The 26,352-nt window shown below is 39.4% G+C and overlaps 1 protein-coding gene across 1 annotated transcript in view; it reads left to right on the top strand.

Moving 5' to 3' along the window:
• Nucleotides 1-511: 511 nt before the first annotated feature.
• Nucleotides 512-26,352, top strand: part of TRPM3 (transient receptor potential cation channel subfamily M member 3) — a 463,424-nt gene continuing 437,583 nt past the window's right edge. The window contains exon 1 of the mRNA XM_087741457.1: nucleotides 512-606. Within this exon, the coding sequence (XP_087597583.1) occupies nucleotides 583-606 (24 nt within the window). The 5' untranslated portion in view covers nucleotides 512-582. The remainder of the gene's footprint in view (nucleotides 607-26,352) is intronic.

Genomic DNA, 26,352 nt, shown 5'->3' with positions numbered 1-26,352 from the left:
AACAGAGGAAAATTAATCTATAAATAGACCCAATGAACTCATGTGCCATAATGCCTTTCACACCAGTTTTAATAATCATGATCAGTGTCATTCATAGATTGTTTTAAGAACCAGGTGGGATAATTATCACTCGGCTTTGAATCCAGCATTAGTTATAGAATTAGGAAATTGATCATTTTATCTCAGGTGACAGGTGGCAAAACTTCTTCCCTCCCCAGGTATTGATTGTCTCCACAGTTGATAAAACACCAGGGCTTACTGCAGGAGACAGGTCGAGGTGCACAGTGATTAGTCTTCCTTTGCGCTCCCCAGCTCAACAGGCAGCAATGTCAGAGGAGGGGAGATCAGCTAAAGCCAGTCACGGGAACCTGCGGCAATAACAACATGAAAGAACTCTTAAAACTGCTGTGAGGGCTGACTCTTCTCCCTCCACCCCTGCTTTTTCCGCCTCCCTGCTGTAGAAATGCATGAGTGTTGCATTCTGCTGATAGACTTGAACCTGTCGCATCTCCTACATCTCCCAGAATGAGGGAAAGGCAGCTGGATTCATAGCAGTTCATCTGTGGAGAGTTGGCTGCCCAAATGAAGAATAAACAGGTGAATTTGGTGAGTTTCCTGTTCTTTTAAACTGTATTGAAATGAAGTAAGAGTTTTGTTGGTGGTGATTTTTTTAAAAAGTTAATTTCAGATATTGAGATTGCTCTTTCCTAAGTCTCTAGAGACTGTCATGGCTGTGAAATTCTGGAAAGGAAATTTACTTTTAATAGTTCCCTCTGAGATCAAGTGCACTGTGTAGAATGACTGCGAAGCCACAAATGCCTGAAAATATCAATCTTCCTGGCTGATGCAGCATCAGGGTACTGGAGATGTTGTATCATACAGCAATAAGCTGTTTCTAGATTTGTTGTTCCAGGAAAGGAAAAAAAAATAATGAATACAGAAAGGTTTCAAATCTCTTAAATAAATTGACACTGCCCATGGAAGCGAAAAGATGAAGTTCAAAACTACCACACACTTCAATGTAATATAACCTTGTTACATAATATTTAAATAATAAATACAAAATAAACAAAATTTATGTTTTTTAAGCTATGAAAGAATATTAGTGTCTTGCCTTCTCTGTTCTGATTGTTGAATGTTTCATTCATGTACACAGAGTGTATACACTGTATACAGAGCGCATGCCGTTTTGGTCTTTGTTGTAGAATTTTCTGCTTTTTCACTAACATTTGTTGTATGGGATAGCAAGTATCCACTAGACAAAATGACAGCTTGCCTCTGCACCCTGTTCTGTAAGCAATATGTGAATACCTTTCAAGGGCTGATGCTTAACTCTGTTGAGAACTTTGAACAAGGGATATTGTTTTTGGATATAAGTGAGAAGTTTTCATCTGGGGTTTTGCTTTTTTATTGCTTTGGACCTCACGTTTAATAGTCTAAAGAGACTAACTTGTTTTATGTGCAATAATTATGGCATTTAGGTGATAAAATAATAGAAATTTTCTTGCTCTGTGAAATGTATTTTAAATGGAACATATTCATGTATGACTATAACTACACAAATAAAAGGAATTTTCCCACAGAAGGCTAATTTGGAAAAGGTTTCCAACTATGGTAAGTGATCTTACTACTTCTTAAAAGATAAACTGCAATGTGATTTTTCTTCGTTCCTGTGCTTTCCATACTATGACTTTATCAGAACTCTTGTTTTAGAGGCACTGCTAAGTGAGGTAAGTGCTGAGAGCTGTTGCCTGACAGTGGCATTATGGGTGGGGGCAGAAGGAGCCGTCTTTGTACAGAGTAGGGGCCGAACAAGAGGAAAAAAGTACATTATATGGAACTGCTGTCACAGCCCTCTGGCATAGAAGAGCGAGGACCTGCGTTTTAGGTTTGTGGCTTGCTGTAAACATTCAAGTTGTTTTATTGACACCATTAAGACCTGTCTATAGATGGCTGGAAATTATAACACTCTCATTATTGGGAGAAGGGAGAGATGAAATGTAAAATGGATTCTCTGTGTCTTTTGCACTTCTGTGTCAGGTTTTAGAGCACAAATGTTTTGAGATGCAAGTGGAGGGAATACCAGGTCTGCTTTACTTGTGTGCAGCATCAGAGGCAGAGATGTAGAGGCTCTCACATTGTAAAGCATACCAAGGGAGCTGAAGACATCCAGGAGTATTTCCCCAGCAACTGAAAAGCAAAAGAGCTTAGTTACTGCTTCTGAAGGACTCTTAAAAATAATGTGTTGTTTATGTTGTTAGCTATACTGCCATAAGTCTCTTTGAAAAGTATATGGGGAGGAGGGCTTGGGGGAACTCAGGACTGGCCATTGAAATGGTTTGTAGTCTCTGGATTCCAAACATACTTCTATAATAGCCTAAAATTACATATAAAATTTACTTTAAGGATCTTATTTTTTATAGTTCAATGATAGAAGAGAACTATTTTTCTAATCCCACTCCCTCCATGCAATTATAAACATACAAATACCCTTTGAAAGTTGCTGGCTTTTCATGAAGTTGTCTTGTGGAGATCTTCTGATATGCTTTTTGTATATTTTTGTACTTTCCTCTTTTAATGCAAAGAATTGCACAAACCCAAGGTATCTGGTGATTTTTAAGGTCCTATTCCTGCTGATCCCAGTGTCGTTCTCCACAGCAATACTAACTGTTATGTCACAAATGGTGAAGGGGTAATAATCAACAGGAGAGTACCACTAAAACAATAAACATAAGTTCACATGAGAACAAAATAATATTAAAAAAGGAGGAGAAATGGAAAAACAATGTTGTCCAATAGCAGGAATTCTTCTGAAGGGTGAGGTTCCTTTCAGAAAGGCATCAGTACATTTTAAAATGGCTAGGAATGTAATTTAGAAGATTTCATTTATAATAAAGATAAAGATGAAAGGATTAATGGTTTGCATGTTTTGCTGCTAGATATTGAAAATGCTCAGCTATGCAATGGCATATTCCCCATGTTAAGTTTCTTTATTGCAAAAAAAGCAGATGTAGTTGCTACCTATACTGCTATATTTTTGAAGATCTGTAGCACAGTACAATATTAGTCTGAATAGCAACCCAATCTTTACGCATACACACTAAAACACATTGAAAACTATTATTGTTGTTTAAAGGCTATGTCTTAGAAAAAGCCCTCTAATGGTATTGTAACAATATTAGCTGAGAATATGATTTAAAGACTCCTGTTGTTGCATGACATCTCTTCTCCAAGAAGCTGGAGTGTCAAGGTTGGCCAGGGAGGACCAAGTTTCCCAGGGTGGCTCTGGTAAAGCCTTCCTGCGACTAACACAAAAGAGCAAAGAAGCATAGGGTTTTCAGCATCATGCATCTCTGAAGTAGCTTTCCACTGAGTGAATGAAGAGCTTTTGCCTCTTAGAGTCGGTTTCTGTTGGTGTCCTCCCGCTCCATGCTTGTCCCAGGCTCACCAGCTCACTTCTGTGAGTGGAGGGCCTGCTTCAGGAGAGCACCCAGCATGGTACTTCAAGGAGTGTGTTTTCAGTACAGTCAGGCCAAAAAGCATGTGCGAATTAGACATCACGACACTTTCCATTCACAGATTTTAAACTGATGGGTACCTTCCTGAATCAGTACCAGATGGATCATTTTCTAGACTGTGGGCACAGCAGCCCACTTGCTTGCAGTGATTGTTAACACTGCCATCTTTCATCCATCTGGATATCCATCTGCTCCACTTTCTGACACTGAGCTCTGCTGGCCGAAAGATTGCCTCCCTGTTTTGGAGTATTCCAGAGGTCAGTGCTGTTGTTGATGAGGTGTGCTGCATGGACCTTCAGTGCATACCAAATCATATCTCACGGGAAAATAAATGCTCTATGAACAGGCTGACTCACTGCTTAGGCTGGGGAGGTAATATGCTAGTGTCTGGGTCAGCAGAAGTTTATTGCAACTGAAAACCAGCTGTGGTGATGGGTATGTGTGTGTGGCGCAGGGGTTTTTTGTTGTCTTGAGAAGCAGGTGTGAAGTCTTCGTGGCATGCAACAGCTTCTCCTCACTTTTGCCGTGAATGGCTCATTGCTGATGGAATTGCTCCTTGAGAAAAACCGTGCTGATAGAATTAGTTCTAGAGTTACAGTGGTAGGGCTGATCATGAATTTTCTTTTGTATGATCATTAATTATCTTCAGTATGAATAGCACACACAGTCATAGGGGAGAACATAAACACTTTGGAAGATACTGATCTGAAAGAGTGAAGGGAAGCAGCCTTTACGGAGGGCTAGGGACAGATGTTTTGTCTGAAGTTTAGGCAGATGCAGGTGAATTTTCGTTTGCCTTAAATGAGACCTTCTCTTAAAAGATCATGTGCGTAAACAGTTTGAAATATATTTTGGGGACTGGATACTTTCTATGGAAGAAATGTATATTTGCTAAGCTTTTCTAATAAACTTCAAATAGCTATAATTTTAAATAGGATGGGTTCTCTTGTGACAGCTAGTTACTCTACCATGACTTCAGATGAGCTACATGAACATGATGGAGGTGTCCTGCTGAACTGGACACTGCATCCAGGTTTGAGGGTCACTCAGATTTAGAGCAAATGGTTCTAGAGATGAAGTTGCAAAGCTTTTCCCTCTCTAAATAAATGAGGTTTCTACAGTGCAGTACCTCTTAATGAGTTCAAAATGAAGAGCTGAAGTGTCTAACATGCAAATCATTCCTTTCATTTTTCTCATGTTGTTCTCCTTAATTTCTTACAGCAAAATATTTAAGATTCCTATAAGCACTGAAAGAGGTTATCAGGTTAATGAGACTGTTGTCTACACTGCCAGGCCTTGGATTCCTGATACCAGAGATGCTGAGGCTTTCCTGAAGGCAGGTTTTTTTTCCGGCTGGTGCTTGCAAATAGTTACAATTGTGACGGGTACCGTGTGAACTGTGAGCATACAGGGAGCTGCCAGGCTTGGCCTGAAACCCCACCGCGCTCTGGGCTGCAGGACAGAGCCACAGGGAGCTCAGATGTTCATGATCTGGCTTTGCCCTCTGGTGGTCCCCTCTTGAAAAATTCTCCGGGCTCGAGAGAGGAAAAGGCTTCAGAGGCTGAAAAGATCTGAGGAAATAGCAGGCTTGTCTGATGAATGTAATAGTAATGATTAAAGGAAGGGAAGGTCTTACAGACGTCAAGACTGCAGAGGCCAAGGAGGATGCCAAGGAAGAGTCTGAGACAGGAAGATTCAGTGCTCCTACATCGAGGCAAGCCTAACGAGAAGGTGTTTTGTGATCATGTGGTTCCTTGCTGCTCTGAGCAATGCTTTGACATGACAAATGCTTACAACTGAAAAAAAACAAATACTGTTTTATTAAAGTTCAGTTCCTTACCTGGTTATGAGGAGATACCCCAAGGAGACTCTCCTCTATCTGAGTAATAGGAAGAACTTTTGGGAATTGGGAACTTTAATCAGAGGCATCCTCCCACTGCCCTTCAGAAAGCTGCCAGAAACACTAAGGGGCTTTCATGAAGTGTGGTTGGCCTTTCATTTAACAGGCAGAGGCATTTTGAGGGGAGGCAATTTTTTGATTTCTGCCACCTGGGCAGTTTATGTGCTGACAGTCCTACATGTGTGGGAATAAAACTTTTGCTTCTCCTCTTGAAAAAGGAACTACCAACTATTTATAGCTTATAAGGGAGAGAAATGCTCATCTGAGAATATGGTTGAGATGTAAATCGAGTGCCAAGCAACAATTAGAATAGTGTGCTGCAGTTTGAGCAGGAGAATGGCTGTTATAGGTAATATAAAAAAAATGTGCACAATTTGAATGTCTAGATGTAGCTTTATTTAATGTTTTTTACTGCTTTTCATGCTCCTTTAAACCAGGGAGAAAACAGATGAATGCTTTTCAGAGAAAGGATGGGGTTTTTTTTCTCCTTAAAAGATTTTGTCATTTGGAGGAAAAAAGTTCACAATAGTCATTGCTATATCTAGTCATATAAAAAGGGAAAACAGATCCTCTCTTTTTACTTGTTTTAGCATTTAGCAAAAAGCTGCCAGTTAAATGAAAAATCACTGTACTTACAGTGGTTATGCAAATGTAGGGCTAATCTGTGCAATAATTCTTTGTGGAAATCACACAGGGAAATAGCTACTGATAAATGACCAAATGAAGTCTGGGGCATGGCACAAGAGTACGTATTTGGCCAGGTATTCCAGTAGGACAATTTTACATCACCTTCTGAAATAGCCTGGATATAGGAGACAGACCATGGGTCTTAGTCTTGTCATGCTTGGACATTGCAGTTATCATATCCTGTAGCGTGTTTAACTGATCTCTCAGTTTGGGTAGTTGTTATATACATCTTTCAAATAAAAGAGCAATAAAATAATGCTTCCTACTATCCATATGACCACATGGTCCATAAACCTCCCTTCTTGCAAGCATTTGTTTTCTTTCCTATGTTCTGGACCCTGACTTTAATTATTTAAGCCTTGCAAAGCACTGTGTTCTGTGGAAATGGACAGTACAGTGCAGTTTTGTTAGTCTGTGGGTCACCTGAAACTGCTGCAAGCATCCCTACACTCAGAAAATGCTGTCCTAAGAAAGATGTCAAAGAAAAAGAAAAGAAAAAGACAAAAAAAAAAAAAAAAGAAAAAGACAAAAGCCAAAATGCTCTGGAAAGCATTCCTCTCACACAGATCAGCTGCTTGTTGTTTTCACACCAGAGATGACAAGTTTCTCTGTACCCGAAATGATGCTGTCCATTCCATTGTAGCAGGGCCCTAGAGATATTTTGTACCCACTGTAGAAGGAATAAATTAAAAACTGAAATATACACATTTGTGAATATTTTTAAGTCAAATAACACCTTTCTTGTTCTCAGCTTCAATTTTGCTGGTTTCCTCTTTAGAAACAGAAGAAAAATTACTTCTCTTTTATCCCAGTGTAAAGGATCCACATTGCTATTGATTCTGATTCCAACATTCAAATTTTTGTCATTTCATTTTAGTAAATAGGGTTTTTCTTAACATAACCATGCCTGTAATGCCCTGAAATAGATCATTACTAGAGAAATAACCCATATCATCAGAGTTGCTATATCAGTTATCATGTATATTTTTGGCAAAAATCATTTGCACATTTTAAAATGTTAAAATTTTCAGGTTTATTAAATTAAAATGCTGGACAAAAGGGTGAGTGAGTTCTTTAAATAGTCCATTAAAAACATAGCCTTCATTTTTTTTCTGTCTATTAAATTCTAAATGCTACTCACTTTAAACACATGCTTTTCCCAGTTGTTAAATATGAATAAGCAATGCACTTCTCGTTCTTTTTCTTTTTCTCTTCCTTAAACTTTTATGTTTTCATATGGGTATTTTTCTCCTTCAAAGGATAAAGGAATATAATGATGATCAATAACTGCATGATTCTAGGCTTGTAAAGCAGACACTAAGTCTGGATTTCTGAAGTTAGGTGGTAAGAATATCACATATTTTGTATTACATGGAGCACTAGCTTTGTTAGCTAGTGTTTATGCAATTCATTTTAAAATAAAAAAATAAGCTGTTTCTAACTACTCTTCAATATCACTTCAGCTTTCTCAGTGTCTTTAAATCCAGTATTAACAGTGGAGAGCTTTGTGGATACTGACAAGAAAGACTTTCCATGTCTAGTGTACAGCATCTAAAAACGTGTAGAAATACTTGTGAAAAAGCTGACAAATGGGTAAATGAGGCAAAATAGAATAAGTAGAAAATAAGGAAAGATGGAATAAAGAATTGAATTTGCAGTTGGTAATAAGATGTTTACATTTCGATGCCTGAGCTGTTGAAGGGGTTCAAGAATTAAAATATGGTGAAAATTGTAAGCAAGGAAAATGGCTTTGACAAGCACTTGAGTAGGTGTGAGGAAGATGGTGAGGAGGAAAGAAAATCGAGACTGACAGTGAGACCCGCAAGACCCAGGCAGAGACACAAGGCAGCCTTCTGCACTGTTTGGGTACCAACAACTTCTGCAAACACGTAGGTAATCGTGATTTTGGTTGGAAGGCCACTTTCACTCTCTCCTGCTGCTGCAAATGCCTGCACCTCCTGTCTGGCTGTAAAATCCCTTGCCTTTTTCTTTAGCCTTCTACTTCTTTCCACTTCTGCTGGTTGCTGTACAAAATAGGGCAGGAACAATAAATTCTGTCATAGAGTCACATAAGCTTAGTGACCATTTCCATATTGTAGTTTAAATCAACATCCAGCATATTTTACCAAAGTATCTAAATTAAGAAGAAATACTGTCACAGTTCCTTGCTATTGAAACACTCTTGCTGAAGGTTTGAGAACCATCTTATGGCTCAGCTGTTTAATCACAACAATTGTAATTAGATTATGGGTTGGCATTTATGTAGCTCATAATGGCAATGTGATCACTAAACCCTTCTTGGAGAATCTGATTTAAAGTGTTATCAGGCTTCTTAAATATCCTAATACGTGTAAATTTTTTTGTCTTGATACAACTCTTTTTTTGTGCAGCTTACCCGTTTATACCCTACTTCTAATGTAGGGTATAAAAAAATCTAGTCTACGCAGTATTACCAGTGTTTTGTACGACTCTGAACCTTTGACTTCAGGATACTTCTGCTAATCAAAGATTTTACTAACTCAAAATAGTCACATGAGCAACCTGGAAAAGACTTTGGCCTGACATAAGCATGTTGACAACAATAGTCTAGCCGTATTTCAGTTTGAGATGGTTTCAGTCCAACATAATACTACGTGGATGATAATTTTGAGAAGATTATTTACAGTTCCAGGATGAAATGTCTTCCTCCTTTCCTCTTGAACAGGAAAGGTTGACACAGAACTCAGTTAGTCACACTAGCTTACTTAAGTACTGTAAACTCTTCATATTTTGTACTTCGGGAATTTTTCTTTTAATGTCAATATCATGCTCTTAAAAACAATTTTTTCACTTTGAAACCAAAAAGCAGTAGAACAGCCTACATTTTTATTTTCAGTGACTCTTGAGTAGGGACAAAATTGTAACTAAGGAATACTCCACCAAGGAGTGGATAACTAGCTCTAGAGGTGTCTGAACCTGCACGTCTGCCTGGTTTGGCTACATCATCAAATTGCTCCTGGGTCTGTGCAGACCTGGATCTCCCCAAGCCCCATTTCTTGCCAAAACTGGTCAAGAGTTGCATTCCAGATGCCCAAGGACCAGAGAGATCTCATTCAAATAGTCCTCATAGTAGTTCTCACACAGACTTGTATGATCAGAGCCTCCCCAAAATACATTGCTCTTGAGCAAAATTTCTTATGAAATGTGATCACTAGAGAAGGGGTTGTTCTGCTTAGCACCACAAGTCATCGTTGGAGTATTTGTTCTGCCCAGGCTGACGTGGCTCAAGCACCACCTGTAACCCCTGGGAGAGCTCTGCTCAATGATCTGGAAGCTGGTTTGAGCAGGGACAAGGCCTGCACCTTCTTCTGAGCTGAGCCCTGGTGCAGAATGAAGGGCTGAGTTCATAGGATGCAAGATGTCCTCAAGCAGGTTTTCCCTCCTACCTGAGTGCCTTATCTTAGAGATTCTTGTGCTCTCCTGGATGATGTTTCTTCCACAATTCCACGGTTCTCTGCCTCTATACAGAGGTGCACAGTTTTTTAGCATGTTTTCTCTTTAATATCCTGGTACAAACTGTTTTATGATCAGGGAACAGACTCTGTCTCCAAGCAGAATGTGTTCAATAAAACAAAGATGGGTCTTTCAAATGCATATGCTATGTGATGTCTTCATCTTACTTGTAATAACCTGAAAAACCTAGCAGGCACAATACTGCTATTAGCTTCATAAAATCCTTGTCACAGGGGCTCTAACATATATTCTGAATTAGACACTTAAATGGATTTTAGAGCATTAAGCCTTTTGTGACTCATTAACCTGTTAGACAAATCCCAGATGCAACAGAGTAACTTTAAACAAATCTAAGCTATTTTCTCTTCAGGTAAAATAAAGATCTAAAAATCACACTTTTCTGAGTTTGTGAATTTGGGGAAAAGACAATTGTCTCTGTTAACTTTAAGGATTCTGTGAACTACATCAAATTGTGATGTGATATTAATGTGTTAAGATGTGAGTGTAGCTGTTTGTGTGTCTACAAAGTATGTAGATGACAGAATAACATGTAAATGCCCTTTGGAATGGACAGAAATCTAGTAATCAAAACAGAAGACGAAAAATAAGCATATGGCTATGCAATGCATTATCCACTACTCTATGCTTTAATTACAGCTAACTATTCAAAGTGAAAAGTTTAAGCTGTGGTGTCATAAACCTACATCATCATAATAATAAACCTATCCATATTAAATTTCCTAATCTCTATGGCAACAAGCTCTGTGATTATAACTGTAAGCACTCAATTACTTGTAGATAAGTAAGGCACAATAAAATACAGTGAAATGCTGTTAAGAGAAACTTTTTTCTGTATGGATTGGTATTTTCTCTTGTAACTTCTACAGAGAGTGTAATTGTAAGGAAGAGCAAGTGGGCTTATTTAACTCTGTGCTTTAAGTTTAAGAGGGAGAGACTTTGGTCATTCATATAATTTGCTGTAGCATTTGGACAAGGTTTTTAAAATTTTCATCAAAGGTGCTCAGTCTTCCTACTGAAGAGCCCTCTTGCAGGCAGATTGTTTTCCAAGTTGTGTTACCAAAATAAGTTTGATTAAAAAAGTTTCGACCTAAGCTCAATTTATGTTGCATAATGCATTAAAAAGTACTTATATCTTTTCTGGTATGGCTTTTTTTTCCAAACTAGAAATTCAGACATTTTCAAAACTGAGCATTTTGGGATAAAGAATTTTCTTGTAAATTGACACTGGGTATGTAATGTATATTCCAGCTTTTCTGCTCTCCTGCTGATGAATAACAAAGAGAATGTAGTTAAGCAACTTTGTTTCTTTTCCCTTCAAAACAAATGTGGCTTTGGAAAATATTTACATACTTTACTGCTACCTGTTAAACTTGTCTGGAACTTGTGGGTTTGTGTGGGGTTTTTTTCTCCCCTTTTCTCCTTTTTGTCTCCTAACAAGCAGCAGTAAGCTTGTCAATGGTGGTTAATAGAGCAATGTTTACTGCTGCTTTTGCAGAGGCCAGGTGAGACCAACAACCTTGCAGTACACTCCAGCAGTCAAATTTTCCTCTTTCTGATATCCTACTAGCAGAAGGAAACTGCAGATGACTATTTCACATCAGAAATGGAGGAGAAGAAGGTGGAAAGATTTGCCTCGATTTTGTGGTTTGAAATGGTAAAAACAGATGTTAAGGGGAAAGGTCTTCTCTGCCACCCCACAGCCCCCACACAAAGCATGTGGTGTTTTACATGAGTTACTGGGTCAGGGTTAATGCATTAACATGGCTGGCTCGTTGAGCAATTCCTAGGAGTGGAGGGGATGTGGGTGTCATGGAAACAACAATCGTCCAGGAATGGGAGGGAGGTCAGAGCACCAGTGGATCCATCTACAGGTGTATACATCTACAGATCTTAATGCAGGTAAGGGTTTATATAGAGGCATCTGTTTCATTAACCATTGTGATAATAAGCACCAATTTAATATTACACCACTACAGCTTCTTTTGAAATGGCCAAAGGAGTATTAAATCACTATATATCCTCTGTAACAACTGTTAGGTATACTACAAAAAAAAAAAAAAAAAAAAATTGCCTCCTAGCATATGAATACCATATACGTGCAAAATCCAGAAAGAAGATACCACAAAAATATAATTTTCCCTAATAGATAGGATAACTCTATTCTCAGTTTTCTCTTGTTTTGTTATAGACTTATTCTGCCAATGTGGAAAGGAAAGCTATGTCTGGAGACTTTCACCAGCTCCTCATCCTCCAGCAGTCTCACATGGCATTGATCAGTCAGTACAACTTCTGTCCTTGCTTTCATGTGTGTCCTTGAATGCTTAGAGTCTCTCGGGTCACTTCTTCTCGTAGTACTGAACTTCATTCAGTTACCTTACAGAAACAAACAAAAGTATATATTTTTTATTTTCTAGATGATTCTATACTAATGCTAGTACTGAGGCGGGGATAGAAATGAAGTGTACTTTCCTAACAGAGCTGCATGCTCTTATTGGGAGCTGTTTTCAGGCTGGAAGTGCTCATTCCCCACCTCGAGGGAGAGCTGCCTCATCCACCACCTAGGAGCACTGGGGTAGCAGGACTTAATGTGCTCACGCTCCACCCTGGTGGAGAGCAGTCAACAGGGCTCAGCAGAGAAGCCATAACAGACAACTGGACTTCCAGATAGTAGAGCTGACTTTATCTCTTTCTCCCTGGGGAAGATGAAGCATTGGGGCACCTACAAGTGGGTGCAGCTTGGCTCTTTCTTGCTGCAATTTCATACACTCAGAATTGGAACTGAGACAGAAAAAGGCTGTGGGGGCTCTGCCTGCCTCCCTGCACCCCTTCCCTCAACTCACTTCTTCACTCTTTAGAGTCCAATCTTTGTACACAAGGATGAAGTAAAGAAAGATGTGGGGAACAGCAAAGAGAAAAGTGTCCAGTAGCTAAAGACCCTTTTGCCAAATACATGTCACATAGACACAGTGTGTAGGCTCCCTGCTCCCGGACTTGTTAGGATGGTATGTCATTAATGTAGCTCCTTTCCTGCTTCTATTCCCTTCTTCTGAGTGCTGTCCATTTGCTGCTGATTGGAGATTTGCATTTTCCACTGATACATATTTCCTGGATCATTATTATTTTTGCTAGCAACAGCTCTATTTCTTATTTAATGACCCGACTCATTGTTTACTTTCCAGGCACCCTTGCTTAGGAAGAAGCCTTGTGGGTGTGTTATGTGCTCCAGTCTTTTTTAGATCCAATATTTCTGTTAACTTCTTGCTTAGCACAGAGTTTAATCTGCTCATCAAAACAGTGAATAACCAGAGTTCCCTCTCCTTTTCTCATGAGAGGTGAGGACTGGGGGAAGGAGCATCCTCTGGCATGAAAAAGAACATCTCACCTCTGTGACAGGCCAGCAGATCTGTGGTTGAATGAGGTTTCCATTTACTGTTACATACTTTAGGAATCACAGAGACAAAGAAAATCACTGCTGTAACATATATGGCCTGATGGAGTCCAGAAATGCTGATGTGGGCCTCTAGAAAAATCTGTCGTGGCTGTCACTGTAACACAGCACTGAAGCCCAAAATACTTGTCTACACGTGCCATACATCATGGCCCTCAGTGCTTCAAATCAAAGAGCTGATCCTGGCATTTGTGCCTCCATAGCTTCTGTCAGACGTTTGAGTTGTGGCTACTGTCAGCCAGTGTGTGCTTACAGGCAATTTGATGTGTCCTAGTCTATTTGTGGTCTTAGGTTAAAGCTGAATCAAATTGCCTTAGATTTACCATAGCCTGTAGCTGGGCACACAGGCCTTTACTACAAGCCCACTTCATTAACTATGGCAAATAGATCATGTGCTGAAATTCAGCCTAAGAATGTGCCTCAAGGAGATAACTTGGGATTTAGTTTCTTGACGTCCTTCCACAGTGAATTCTGGTTTCTGCTGACGCAGTTGTTTCAAAGATATGAAATTACTAAAATCTTGCTAAAAGAAAGCAGGTAACTTCCCATGGAAAGACGTTGGTGTATTGCATCCTTCTACTCACGTACTTGAATGGCCTTACAAATAACATTTTTGTTGTTTGCTGAAATAGCCAGTATCTCTTCTAAGTTCTGAAGCTCTAGGCTCGCTTGTGTAAATGTAACACTAAACCGTTGTTCACTTCTCCTATTCAAACTGTGCAGCAGAGCACTAACTAACTTTTTGTTGAAGGGATACTAAACTAATAATTTGGCCTTTTTGTCCAAAGGCAGTAGCCGTGATTCCCCTTTTCTATGTAGTATATCACTGTTAATTTGCCAGTCAACCGTATCCTTCCCCTCTGTGTTCTGAGTGCAAAGAAATCACAGTTCTCCACTGGGGGTATGTCATGAGGTACAGGACAGTTATCTTCGCTATCATTTAGTGCTCTTGTCTTCTGAATACTCTTTTAAGCTAGGTATTACAAACGTTTGTCCTCACCTAAAACTGCAAGTTTACCCTGTTACAATACAATCCTTTCAGACCCTTTGCTTCATTCTTTTGCTCCTGCCCTAATTACTGTAATATCCACATTTAATTTATATGCAACGTTATTTGATCAGCTGCATAATTTTCTTTTTAGTCTTTCAACAATCATAAGATTGGACCTGACTGACCGTATGCATGAGAATAATCTGTGCTAGAGGTCTAGAAAATATAATTGTATGTAATTGCTATGGTAAAGCTTTTCTTAATGAAATGTTGAGGGGTGAGGGGTTACAACAACTACCATTTTTTCCAGAGTTCATCTTTTTGGATGAATGGATTATTCAGGTTAGGATTTGTTCAGCTATTTTAATTATCTGGATTTTTTTATATTCTAAATCAATTTTAATGTTGTGGGACAAATGAAAATGCATCTTTAATGCTAGTGAATATATCTTATGTTTTTCAACATCCTTGTTTTCATGCCAACGGAGGGAGAACTGTCTTAGTAAAGTCAGTACAGCTGCTGCTCAGTTTCCCCAGACACACCTTTTTCAGCCTTTTTTTTTCTGAAAGGTACTCACTGGCAAGAGAGATGGGATGTAGCTTTTCCCATCTTATGCGCCAACATGAGGAAAACAGTTCACCAGAAAGTCATTAAATTTTCAAGATCTGCAATATGGAAAGATAATCTTTAAAAACAACTGGTTAAGAAAGAGACCAGCCTGAAACAGCTTCATTCCCCTGAAGGCTGATCCAGGTATAAATGTCCCGTACAGGAGGTGACCCAAGGAAGGCAGGCAACACTTAATGAAACCCTGTGAAAAACTTTTCTCTCAACCAGGAGATATCAGAGGGGACACAGTGGATGTTTTCCTTAAATGTGGTGTTCAGCTCTGTGGCAACTGACACTCTCATACTGTATTTTCCTCAGGATGCTAAGGGAATTTCTTAGGTAATCTTAGTCAAACTAAGATTTCCTTTTGCTTCTGTGTTTCTCAGTGGGTAAAGCTCTTAGTTCCTTCCAAGAATTGCTGTCCTCCAGCTTCTTACCCTGGATGATAGGTACAGAGGGCACCAATGATATAAATGTTACTTTCTGCTTTAAATCAAGGATAGGCAAGATTTATTTCACCCCCTTTCTTGTTTAAATCCTTGCAAATGAAGGCAGATATCTTATGAGAGCAAAGTATTAAGTACGCAAAAGCTTGGGGGATTTAAATATGAAATTGAGATTTTGTGTTCTATGTGTCTAAAAAAAATTTGAGTAATGAACAAAAAAAAAAAATGACTGGAGCTGTGCTGAAGGTTTCCAAATGAGAAGGATTAACTACTCATGTCTTATATCAGAATAGCTCAGTCATTGCAAAATATTTCCCATGTTGAGTACTATTCCCATGTTGAGTACTAAGCCTGGCCTGAAAAATTGTTTGTTTGAGGCCCATTCTTACCACCTCAGCGAATGCCCATTGCTGATGTCAGTCAGACTCTGTGCTCCCACAAGAGGCCTTAACTTCAACCAGCCCCTGATGTAGAAACGAAGGCCCTGCACCAGAGAAACTTCCTGTAGTCACAGGAATGTGAGACTAGCAGAGATCTGGGCCATAAAAACCTGATAATTTGTTCTTGCGGGCAGCTTGGTCTATGTCATTTCAGAACAGGTCCCAGAGAGTTTAAGCAATAAAACATCTCTATGTAAATGACCTGCTTTCCAGACAAGCAAATTTGTGTGTAGGATGTCCTAGCCACAACCTTTCTTTGCTTCAGCAAGAGATTACAAGAGTTACGTCCTTTTTATTAAACTTACTGAAAAAGGAAGACAGAAGTTACTCTGACTAGAAGCCACAATATGGTGCCTCTTACTGTGGCATTTGACCTCTAAGGTGGCTTTGGGAAAGTTGTGGGAAGTTTTCACATTTACCAGAGCTAGTTGTCAATCTTAGCAGCTACACTGCTCCATTTTGTGCCAGTAAGACGGGCTCTGCAGAAGACATATAGCACAAGTCATCATGGCTGGATTTTCTTCACCACTTGCTTTTCAGCTGTGAGCCTAAAGATGCCAATATGTATGCAATTTCTGCTTAGTTTAGCTCTTTTCATCATTCCTTTTTTTCTCTTTCTGCAGCTGTGGAAAGGATAATCTCTGTTAGAAACAGTAACAATAAGCAGGCAGGACTGTAATAGGAATCGATCTGTGCAAACACAAAAGAAAAATACATTTCTTCTGGGGTCTTTATTCCATATGAAATACATTAGCTGTGAAGAACACTGGTGTGAGTCTTTGCATGGGTAGTTATTTTACACAGAACTTCTTGAATACTCTCTCATCACATATTTTCCTTTTTTGTGTGTATCTTCTTTTTTTTTTTCTTTCCTTTTGGACCGAAGTCAGTAAACTGTCTTCACACTATATTGATGAAGTTAATTTTCTTCTGAATTAACTAATAAAAAGGTCGTTATTTGTTGCAGAACAAGGAGGAATTCAACAGTCTTGAAATGTTTAAAAAAGCTCAGAAATCCAACCTTCACACTCATGAGAGTGGCTGGTACTTCATCCCTACATACCTTCTGCACATTGAACAGTTGTAGAAGACATCTGGAGATTTGTCAGTTTTGAAATAACTTTGACTCCACAACACACATTGGCTCAGATATACTCTGGTACATATCAAGATCTCCAGTACTTTCAATAACACAGAAACCTCCCATAACACTTAGTCATAAAAGGCTTACGCTTCTTATATTTTTTGCATGTCTTGGAATTCCAACCAGGTTTACACACTTCTCAAAAATGCCCTGTATTAGTAAGCCATTCTCAACTGATACCAATAAACATGCAGAGTACAGAGTTTTTTGCATTAGACCTTCAGCATACTTAAGGATGACACAAGGAATCATTGCAGTCTGCATGAACAGAGTGTCTTTTGCATGTCCAGCATATCAACATCATTCATGTTACTTTTTGTGAAATGGCAGTCTTGTTCTCAGTATTTTTATTTTACTGTTTTTTTACCTGAGGTCCCAGGCTTCTCTGATGTATGGTATCTTCTTCTTTCACTGGAGTGAAAAACCATTTTTTGTTCCTGTGGTTAGGTCTTGACTCTTGGTAAAGTTACTCTTGTGAGCAATGATGCTCAAATGTTCTTGGTGCAAACCTCTTCGTTCCTCACTTGGGGCACAGCGACTCCGTCCCTACTTCAGTTCACTTGTTTCTTTCTGTTTAAAACATCTAGGGATGCAGGATGCACTACTCTTTTATTTGTTTTCTTTTTTCCCCCCCTTCCTTTCTTTTTCCAGTTTAAGTCTTCAGAGGTTTCTTGGTTTGGAAAAGTTTATGGAAACCTGTTCAAAACTCCTTCCTTCATCAAAACAAAAATGGAACAGACTCATGTTCAAGATAAATGAGAATTTTGATGTAAGCAATTTAGATTTTTTTTTTTCTTTAACTTCCAAAATGTAGTGGGAGCCATTAAGCTAAGAAAACATTGGTAGACTGTGGTTTTTACAGTAAATGAATTATGTAGTGCTTGACACATTGACAGAGAATTTAGGAAGTAGGTTTTCCAATGTGTCTAGGAAAATATCTCCTGAACTTTAGTCTAGAAGCACGTCAAAAGTTTTTGATTTATTAATGTAATATGTTTGAATTAGATTTTTAAATTATTATTTCTGAATTATATAAACAAAACCTATTTTATGCAAACTCTTTAAATAGCTTAACATTTCTGGAGACTGAGTCTGCTGCAACAGCACAACCAGTATCCAGAAAAATAATGTGCTTGAATGACTTTATTTTGCTTAAGTATATAGAACAGATGTGTTCACAGAAAATAACTTGGGGTTTTGTGGGTTTTTTTTTTTGTTTACCTTTTGAGGGCTTCAGCAGGCTCTCAGATCTCATAATAATTTGTTATATGCAGACTGCTGGGGATCTGAAGAGGTCAAACTAAGCCATTTGCTTTTCACACTACCATTACTTCCTAGAATTGCTCATCTGCAGAATCATAAATAGATGTTATGCATGACAAGAGCAGGTGGCTAATTAAAACAATACTGTAGAAGGTGTTAGGGAGCTATGCAAATGAATGCAATATTAAGAATCTGTTATTTTTTTTTTTTGCCTGGTGTCAAATTAATGCATACTTTTTCTTGGTAAATTTTTATTTGTATTTAGCAGAATCATTCAGTAAAATTAAAATCAGGCTTATGACCTTTGAATAAAGGATTTTCAAAAATAACATCTCTTGTATGTATTCCAATATCAGTGCAAGATGGCATGGCCTAACCACAACCTCTCCTCCTTGCTTTGGCAAGAGATTGCAGGAATTATGCCCTATATTTCCCCACAATCTCTAAAATTACAATGGAGTGGTATACTGGCCATGCACTGGATGTGTAGGGCTATTACACTACTAGCAATACAGTATTAACCAGCAATACCTCTAATCGATTTTCACTTATATCTATTGACACACATGTACACAGTCCTTTTGGTCATGAACAATTTCAGAAACCTCTAGTATCCCTTTCAGAACAAATACCCATTTCACTTCCCTTTTTTCAGATGGGAATTCTGGGGAATACAAGACTCCTTAAAGTCTAAAAAAGATCACTTTCCTCACCTGTACACACGATGTCTTTATGACAACTCTCCTCTGCTGGCATACTGTTTTTCTTCTTGTCTCATGTAAGATCCTTTCGGCTTGTCTTCTGTTTTCCTTCAGTTTATCTTCCTTTCTTTCTTTTATCTCCCCATCTTCTCCCTCATCCCCCCAGGCTCACTATTTTCTCAAAAAACTAAGCTAAAATAGTAGTCTTCCTGAATTTTGTCACACACCCACCCTGCCGCCACCCCTCCCCCCCTTCTTATTACAGTAGATTTAATGCAAGATCAGACCTAGAAGAACTCACGCTCAGTGTAATCCCTTTAAATGATCAGTACCTGTTTATAACATCTGAATGTTTAAAATAACTTCTCCTGAGATGTTACTGGTTCTGGGTCTTTTTTGAAAAAGAATAACCTAAGTAATGAATCTCATTTGCTATATTTTTTACTCTGATACTCTCTGGAAGAAAACCCTCACACTGTACATTTATAGCTCCATATCTGTAAAAGCAATGAATTGCTATGAAGTGTGGCCATGCTCCCATTATTCCACCCTCTACCAGAAGCTCTTGTTCCAGCTGCATTTTATGTACATCGAACCAGATCCTTACAATGGCATGGACCACTCATTTTAAACACTGAAATTCCTTGGCTGAGTGAGGTAAGTTTTAGCATAAATAAAGATGACTCTTTTTTTAGTCTCTAAAGTGGAGGACTGTGGCACACATTCCGTGTCCTCTATCTTTTTGCTTCCAATCCAAATCTCCAACTGGCTCCAGGGACATTTAGACTCTGAGCTCTACTTTATCATTGTCAACCGATCTTGAAGATTCATACATACGTGAAAATGTGATACTTGTTTATGAAAACTTTAAGCAAGTTGGTTTTATCCATTCACACTTGTTCTCTCATGGTCTTCACACACTCACTCTTTCACTCACACACGTACATACTCGCAAGCACCAACATGTATGTGTCCAAGTGGACGTGCAGGTGTTTCCATTCATACCCACTGCATTCATACACCAACTTTAATATGTCTGTTAAAAATCTCTACAGCATCAAAAGGTGAAGTATTTGGAAAAAAGATCTGGAATACTTTGCTTAACTGTCTTTCTATTGTACAGTCTATGTCTTAAAAAAAGGTTAAAAAATCATTCATCTGTATTTCAGTGTAACAGATATCTCTGCTATAAAATCAAAGTGACTGTCACTTCAGTGGAAGAGAAGAATGTTAGGTGATAGCAAGCATTCTCTTGTTAATATAAATCATCAGTCATTTTGAGTATGTGATCAAATTAAATGACATCGCAGTACCAAATCTGTGAAAGAATTAATCTGCTGAAAGAACTTGGGGTACCATGGTAACTATTATTTCCAGAATTTACAAGTTACAGTTGGAGTTAAAAAGATGTCTGTCACTATTTATGGAAAATATCTTGTATAGGCTAATGAGATAATGCATAAGAAGCTCATTATTTTATTCTTCATCCCAGTCCTGAGAAAATCTTCTGTCTATATGCTTAAGACTAACAAAAATCTTTTTATTTGTAACTGTGTTGAAAGACTAACAACTTTTGACTGTAGTGCAACAGTTAATAATTTGAGGCCTACAAATAGAACATTAATTGGAAACAGACCCTATATGTCTTTTCCACACTTTGAAGTGTGCATAAAATACTGTTTTCTTCTACTCATTAGTTAAATTTCCTCGAAGTGCTATAAGCAGAGGAATGAATACAGTAGAGTAATGTTAGTGGTTCTATTTTGCAGAAGTTTGTAAAGGTGCAAGTACTAATATATTTACATATGTATATAGCTCCAGAGGTAAACTCACTCAGGCCCAGCAAGTAATTTTTGTATTCTGGGATTGTATCTAATAACACTATTACAAAATGCAATGTATAGGGCCAACCTTCTCATCTAAAATGTTGATGATGATTTAATAGCTTGCACTTACATACTTTGTGTAGCAGTACTTATGTATTCAGCAGTACTTCATGAAGCAGACATGTAGCTTCAATAAAAATCACTGGCAGTTCTATTGACTCTGAAGTTCAATATGGGTCCAAGTACTTTGCTGGGTTAAGATCTTAATTTTATTTGAAAGAAAATGTTATGATATTCAACTCAATAAAAATCATAGTCTTTACGTATGTGAATAACACATAAATTATTAAGATCCCACCTGCCAGGTGTCAGAGGCAAGAATTAGATCAAAAGATCGTGAAATTCCTCTTATATAAATTTAATGGCTAATGTTGGCTGGACCATTTCAATATTGATCCTCTTCAGGGCTTCTCTTCTGGAAGGACTGATGTATGGTAGCCAGATGAAGCAGTTCTGGGGTCACTGCCATTCCAGCTTGGCCTTAAGTCTGGCAGAAGGGCTAGAAGAATGAAGGCAAACCTACAGGGACAGATAAAGATTATGATGGTTTTACATATAAAAGGGAATGAATAACTTTTGTGGGTGAAATAGACCAGTTCTATCCATCAGATAAACATAGACCTCATTCAGGCTGGGGACCCCTGTGTTGGAAGGGCTTGGCAGTGTGGTGGGTCTCACAATGAATTCTCTTTTAGAAATACAATAACTGAGGAAAAAAAATCTTTTAGGTTTACCAAGCTTTCCAGAACTTTTGCACTGAATGCCTCTACTCTTTCCTTAAATAAATAAAAAGGGCATTGCAAGGGCCACAGAACTGCTGTCCACTGTACAGGAAAATCTGATAAATTATTTGAATCATAGAACCATAGAATCATAGAATGGTTTGGGTTGGAAAGGACCTTAAAGATCATCTAGTTCCAGCCCCCCTGCCATGGGCAGGGACACCTTCCACTAGAACAGTTTGCTCAAAGCCCCATCCAGTCTGGCCTTGAACATTTCCAGGGATGGGGCATCCACAATTTCTCAGGGTAACCTGTTCCAGTGCCTCACCATCCTCATAGTGAAGAATTTCTTCCTTATAGCTAATCTAAATCTACCCTCTTTCAGTTTAAAGCCATTACCCCTTGTCCTATCACTACACGGCCTTGTAAAAAGTCCCTCTCCAGCTTTCCTGAAGGCCCCCTTCAGATACTGGAAGGCTAATATAAGGTGTCCCTCGAGCCTTCTCTTCTCCAGGCTGAACAACCCCAACTCTCTCAGTCTTTCTTCGTAGGAGAGGTGCTCCAGCACTTTGATCACCTTCATGGCCCTCCTCTGGACTCGCTCCAACAGGTCCACGTCCTTCTTATGTTGGGAGCCCCAGAGCTGAACTGAATTGAAAAACATTGTCCCTCCCTCTTTCCCTGGAAGATTTTCTTCCTTACTTGCAAATTGCTTTCTGTGTTGTGCGAGGTTCATCCCCTGCTATCCAAGCATTTGTTAGACAGATTCCTACAGAGAGAACAGACCAGTGAATCAGTTATGATTTGGGGCATTAAGAGTGTAACAGGGAAATGGAGATGCAAAATCAGAGCAAGAACTCAATTTTCTCTGATCAGAATGGATTAACCTTGGCATCCCTTCTGTTCCCCTTGGTGCTTCAGTGTTTTATCCCTGACAGCAAACCATATAGCCAATTAAGATCTTTTATTCGCAATTTAAATCACAAATACTTCAGCAATTCAAAATTGTCTACAGGATGGAGTCCAGTGTTATCACTTGTCTAAGGCAAATATGTGTGCCAAAACTTTGCATGGATTTACTAATAAATAATTACTATATGGGGTTTAAAAGAAAAAGAGATAAACTTGCACAGGAACATTTTTGTTTGCTAGAATTTTTAATAGAGAGGAATTAATTGAAAGATAGTGTGTAGCACTAGGATGAAAACTACTCCTGACAGATGCAGAAGCTATTTTTTTCCATCTTTCACACTGGGCTTATAGTAAACTAGTATACCTGTTTTTTAGTGAACAGTAAGGAGTCATTAAGATATATGCTGAGGAAAAACACTAGGTTTCAAAATACTGACCTAAGTTTTTAAAGCCATGTCATACTACTGAGATTAATCGAACTACACCATTGTGCCTAACTTGGTGACTGAAGGATTAAATACTGTGGACTTGTATTAGCACAAAATTGTTGTTTAAGGGTTGAGAGGCAGTCCTGAAGGGCAAAGGAGTCCAGGAAGGCTGGACATTCTTCAAGAAGGAAATCTTAAAGGCTCAGGAGTGGGCCATCCCCATCGGCCAAAAGACGAGCTGGCAGGGGAGAAGGTTGCCTAATTGAAGCTAGAGAGCTTTGGCTAGAACTCAGGAAAAAAAAGGAAAGTTTATGACCTTTGGAAGAAAGGGCAGGCAACTCTGGAGGACTACAAGGATGTCGTGAGGTTATGCAGGGAGAACATTAGAAGGGCCAAAGCCCGACTAGAACTTAATCTGGCTACTGCTGTAAAAGACAACAAAAAAAGTTTCTACAAATACATTAGCAACAAAAGGAGGGCTAAGGAGAATCTCCATCCTTTATTGGCTGCGGGGGGAAACATAGTGACAAAGGACAAGGAAAAGGCTGGGGTACTTAATGCCTTCTTTGCCTCAGTCTTTAATAGTCAGACCAGTTGTTCTCAGGCTGTCCAGCCCCCTGAGCTGGAAGACAGGGATGGGGAGCACAATGAAGTCCCCATAATCCAAGGGGAAATGGTTAGTGACCTGCTATGCCACATAGACGCACACACAGAAGTCTATGGGGCTGGATGGGATCCACCCAAGGGTACTGAGGGAGCTGGCAGAAGTGCTCGCCAAGCCACTTTCAATCCTTTATCAGCAGTCCTGGCTAGCGGGGGAGGTCCTAGTTGACTGGAGGTTAGCAAATGTGATGCCCATCTACAGGAAGGGCTGGAAGGAGGATCCGGGGAGCTACAGGCCTGTCAGTCTGCCCTCGGTGCTGGGGAAAGTCATGGAGCAGATCATCTTGAGTACCATTACATGGCATATACAGTACAACGAGGGAATTGGGCCCAGTCATCATGGGTTTATGCGAGGCAGGTCCTGCTTGACTAACCTGATCTCCTTCTCTGACAAGGTGACCCACTTAATGGATGAGGGAAAGGCTGTGGATGTTGGCTACCTGAACTTTAGTAAAGGCTTTGAAACCGTTTCCCACAGCATTCTCCTGGAGAAACTGGCGGCTTACGGCTTGGATAAGTGCACTCTTCGCTGGGTAAAAAACTGGCTGGATGGTGGGGCCCAAAAATTTGTGCCAAAGAGAGTTAAATCCAGTTGGTGGCCAGTCACAAGTGATGTTCCCCAGGGCTCAGTATTGGGGCTAGTCCTGCTTAATATCTTTATCAATGACCTGAACGAGGGAATGAAGTGCACCCTTAGTAAGTTTGCAGATGACACCAAGTTGGGTGGGAGTGTTGATCTGCTGGAGGGTAGGAAGTCCCTACAGAGGGATCTGGACAGGCTGGATTGATGGGCCGAGGCCAACTGTATGAGGTTCAACAAGGCTCAGTGCCGGGTCCTGCACTTCAGTCACAACAGCCCCATGCAACGCTACAGGCTGGGGGAGGAGTGGCTGGAGAGCTGCCTGGCGGAAAAGGACCTGGGGTGCTGGTTGATAGCCAGCTGAATATGAGCCAGCAGTGTGCCCAGCTGGCCAAGAAGGCCAAGAGCATCCTGGCTTGTCACTATCAGAAATAGTGTGGCCAGCAGGACTAGGGAAGTGACTGTCCCCCCTGTACTCAGTATTTGTGAGGCAGCACCTTGAATACTGTGTTCAGTGTCGGGGCCCTCACTGCAAGAAGGACATTGAGGTGCTGGAGCGTGTCCAAAGAAGGGCAATGAAGCTGCTGAAGGGTTTAGAGCACAAGTCTTACTAGGAGCAGCTAAGGCAGCTGGGGTTGTTTAGCCTGGAGAACAGGAGGCTGAGGGGAGACCATATTGCTCTCTGCAGCTACTTGAAAGGAGGTTGTAGCGAGGTGGGTCGTTGGTCTCTTCTTCCAAGTAACAAGCGACAGGATGAGAGGAAATGGTTTCAAGTTGCACCAGGGGGGGTTTAGATTGGATATTAGGAAAAACTGCTTCACGAAAAGGGTTGTCGAGCGTTGGAATAGGTTTCCCAGGGAAGTGGTTGAGTCCCCATGCCTGGAGGTATTTAAAAGAGATGTAGATGTGGTGCTTAGGGCCATGGCTTAGTGGTGGACTTGGCAGTGCTACGTTAATGGTTGGATTTGATGATCTTAAAGGTCTTTTCCAACCTAATTGATTCAACGGTTCTATGATTGTCATTCATGCTGGATTGTGAAAGTGTGATTTAATAAAATGACTGTAAAGATAAAGTGTAGTTCACAAAGTAAGTGCAGTTTTTGAAACAATAAGTCCTCTTATTCTTTTCTAGTTTTACATGGGTGAAGAAAAATCACTGACAGCTGTATCCAACAGTATTGCCTGACCTGTAATGCAGACCAGAGTACTTAGCAGATATTTGTAACCAGGTCTTTAAAATTGCTATTGGAATTCTTTTATTGGTGCCTTCTTTGTTTGATGTCTTGCTATATTGACTTCTTTATTTGTCTCCATTATTTGACAGTTGCATATTTTTAACAAGAGCATAAATATTGTGAGAATGGCATGGTATTTCTTAAGCACTTGATATTTCGACATCATGGGTCCAAAGAGGAACATTGCTTCCAAGCCTTTATATATCTTGAGCTGTAAGGGCTCCTCTCTTGAAGGCAGAAGGAGCTGTTTGCGCTTCCTCTGTAGAGTAACTTTACAAAACATTGATCACTTCTTGCGTTGCAGGCAAGTTTCACGGTCTAAGCACAAGTATGTTGTGTCATCAAATGTTCGCTTTATGCTGTACTACCAAGTGCTAAATATGTCTTGAAATGAATATTCAATTTAACATTTCTGTAAAATATAGGCTAAATTCCAAGTCAAGCAATTCTTTTTTTGTTCTGAATTTGCTGCCTGTTTTTTGCATAAGATAAACCACAGCCTTAGCAAAAATACTGTACAGTATTTGTTCATGCTGTCTGCTCTCTAAGGTATTGCAAATGTTTCTGACAATGTTGTAGTGGAGACTGTGACCTTTTGATGTGAACAGACGGGAGAAAGAAAAACTGAGTGTAATTAAAACTTAATGTTGAAAGTTTGATCTTGCAATCTTTGCTCAAAATGACTTCCCTCTGTAGTGGGAGTTCAGCTTGAATAAACACTACACTAAGGACTTTTAAGAAGATGTAAAAATTGTGCCTTTGTTTGTCCTGTCATACTTAATGAGGTGTCCTGGCATGTTTTAGAAAGAGATGTTATTAATCGCCACTATTTTTCTATACTGCTTCTTCCAGTAGTGAGCCAGAAAACAGACTATCTGTTTGTAGTGTTCCCCTGTCTAAACACTCCAAGGCAAGAATGATCAGATGGCTAGGGCATTAGATAGAATTAAGAGGATGCAGGTTAACATCACCTGGCTCAGTTTTAAAGTTGGTGTGACAAACAGGAGGTCACTTTAACTCTGTTTTTCAGACATAAATTGTCAACAGTGTTTTTCTCTTTAGTCCACTATCCCATGACAATGACTCAGGTAAACATAAGGATATAAAATTCATTTTCTAATCGCCCGGTATAACAAAGCTCTACCTACACATCTTTCACATTGCATGGAAGAAAAAAAAAAAAAACCTGTTTTAATCCAATGTTAACTTTGTTTTGAAATAAGAGGCCTATTCCTATTCAGGTTATAGCTTTTTTTTCTGCCAAT

Source organism: Nipponia nippon, unplaced genomic scaffold (genome assembly GCF_047370975.1).
Source record: "Nipponia nippon isolate SJK-2023a ecotype South Korea unplaced genomic scaffold, ASM4737097v1 scaffold_8, whole genome shotgun sequence".
Classification (NCBI taxonomy): Eukaryota; Metazoa; Chordata; class Aves; order Pelecaniformes; family Threskiornithidae; genus Nipponia; species Nipponia nippon.
This window is presented reverse-complemented; position numbering and strand designations above follow the sequence as displayed.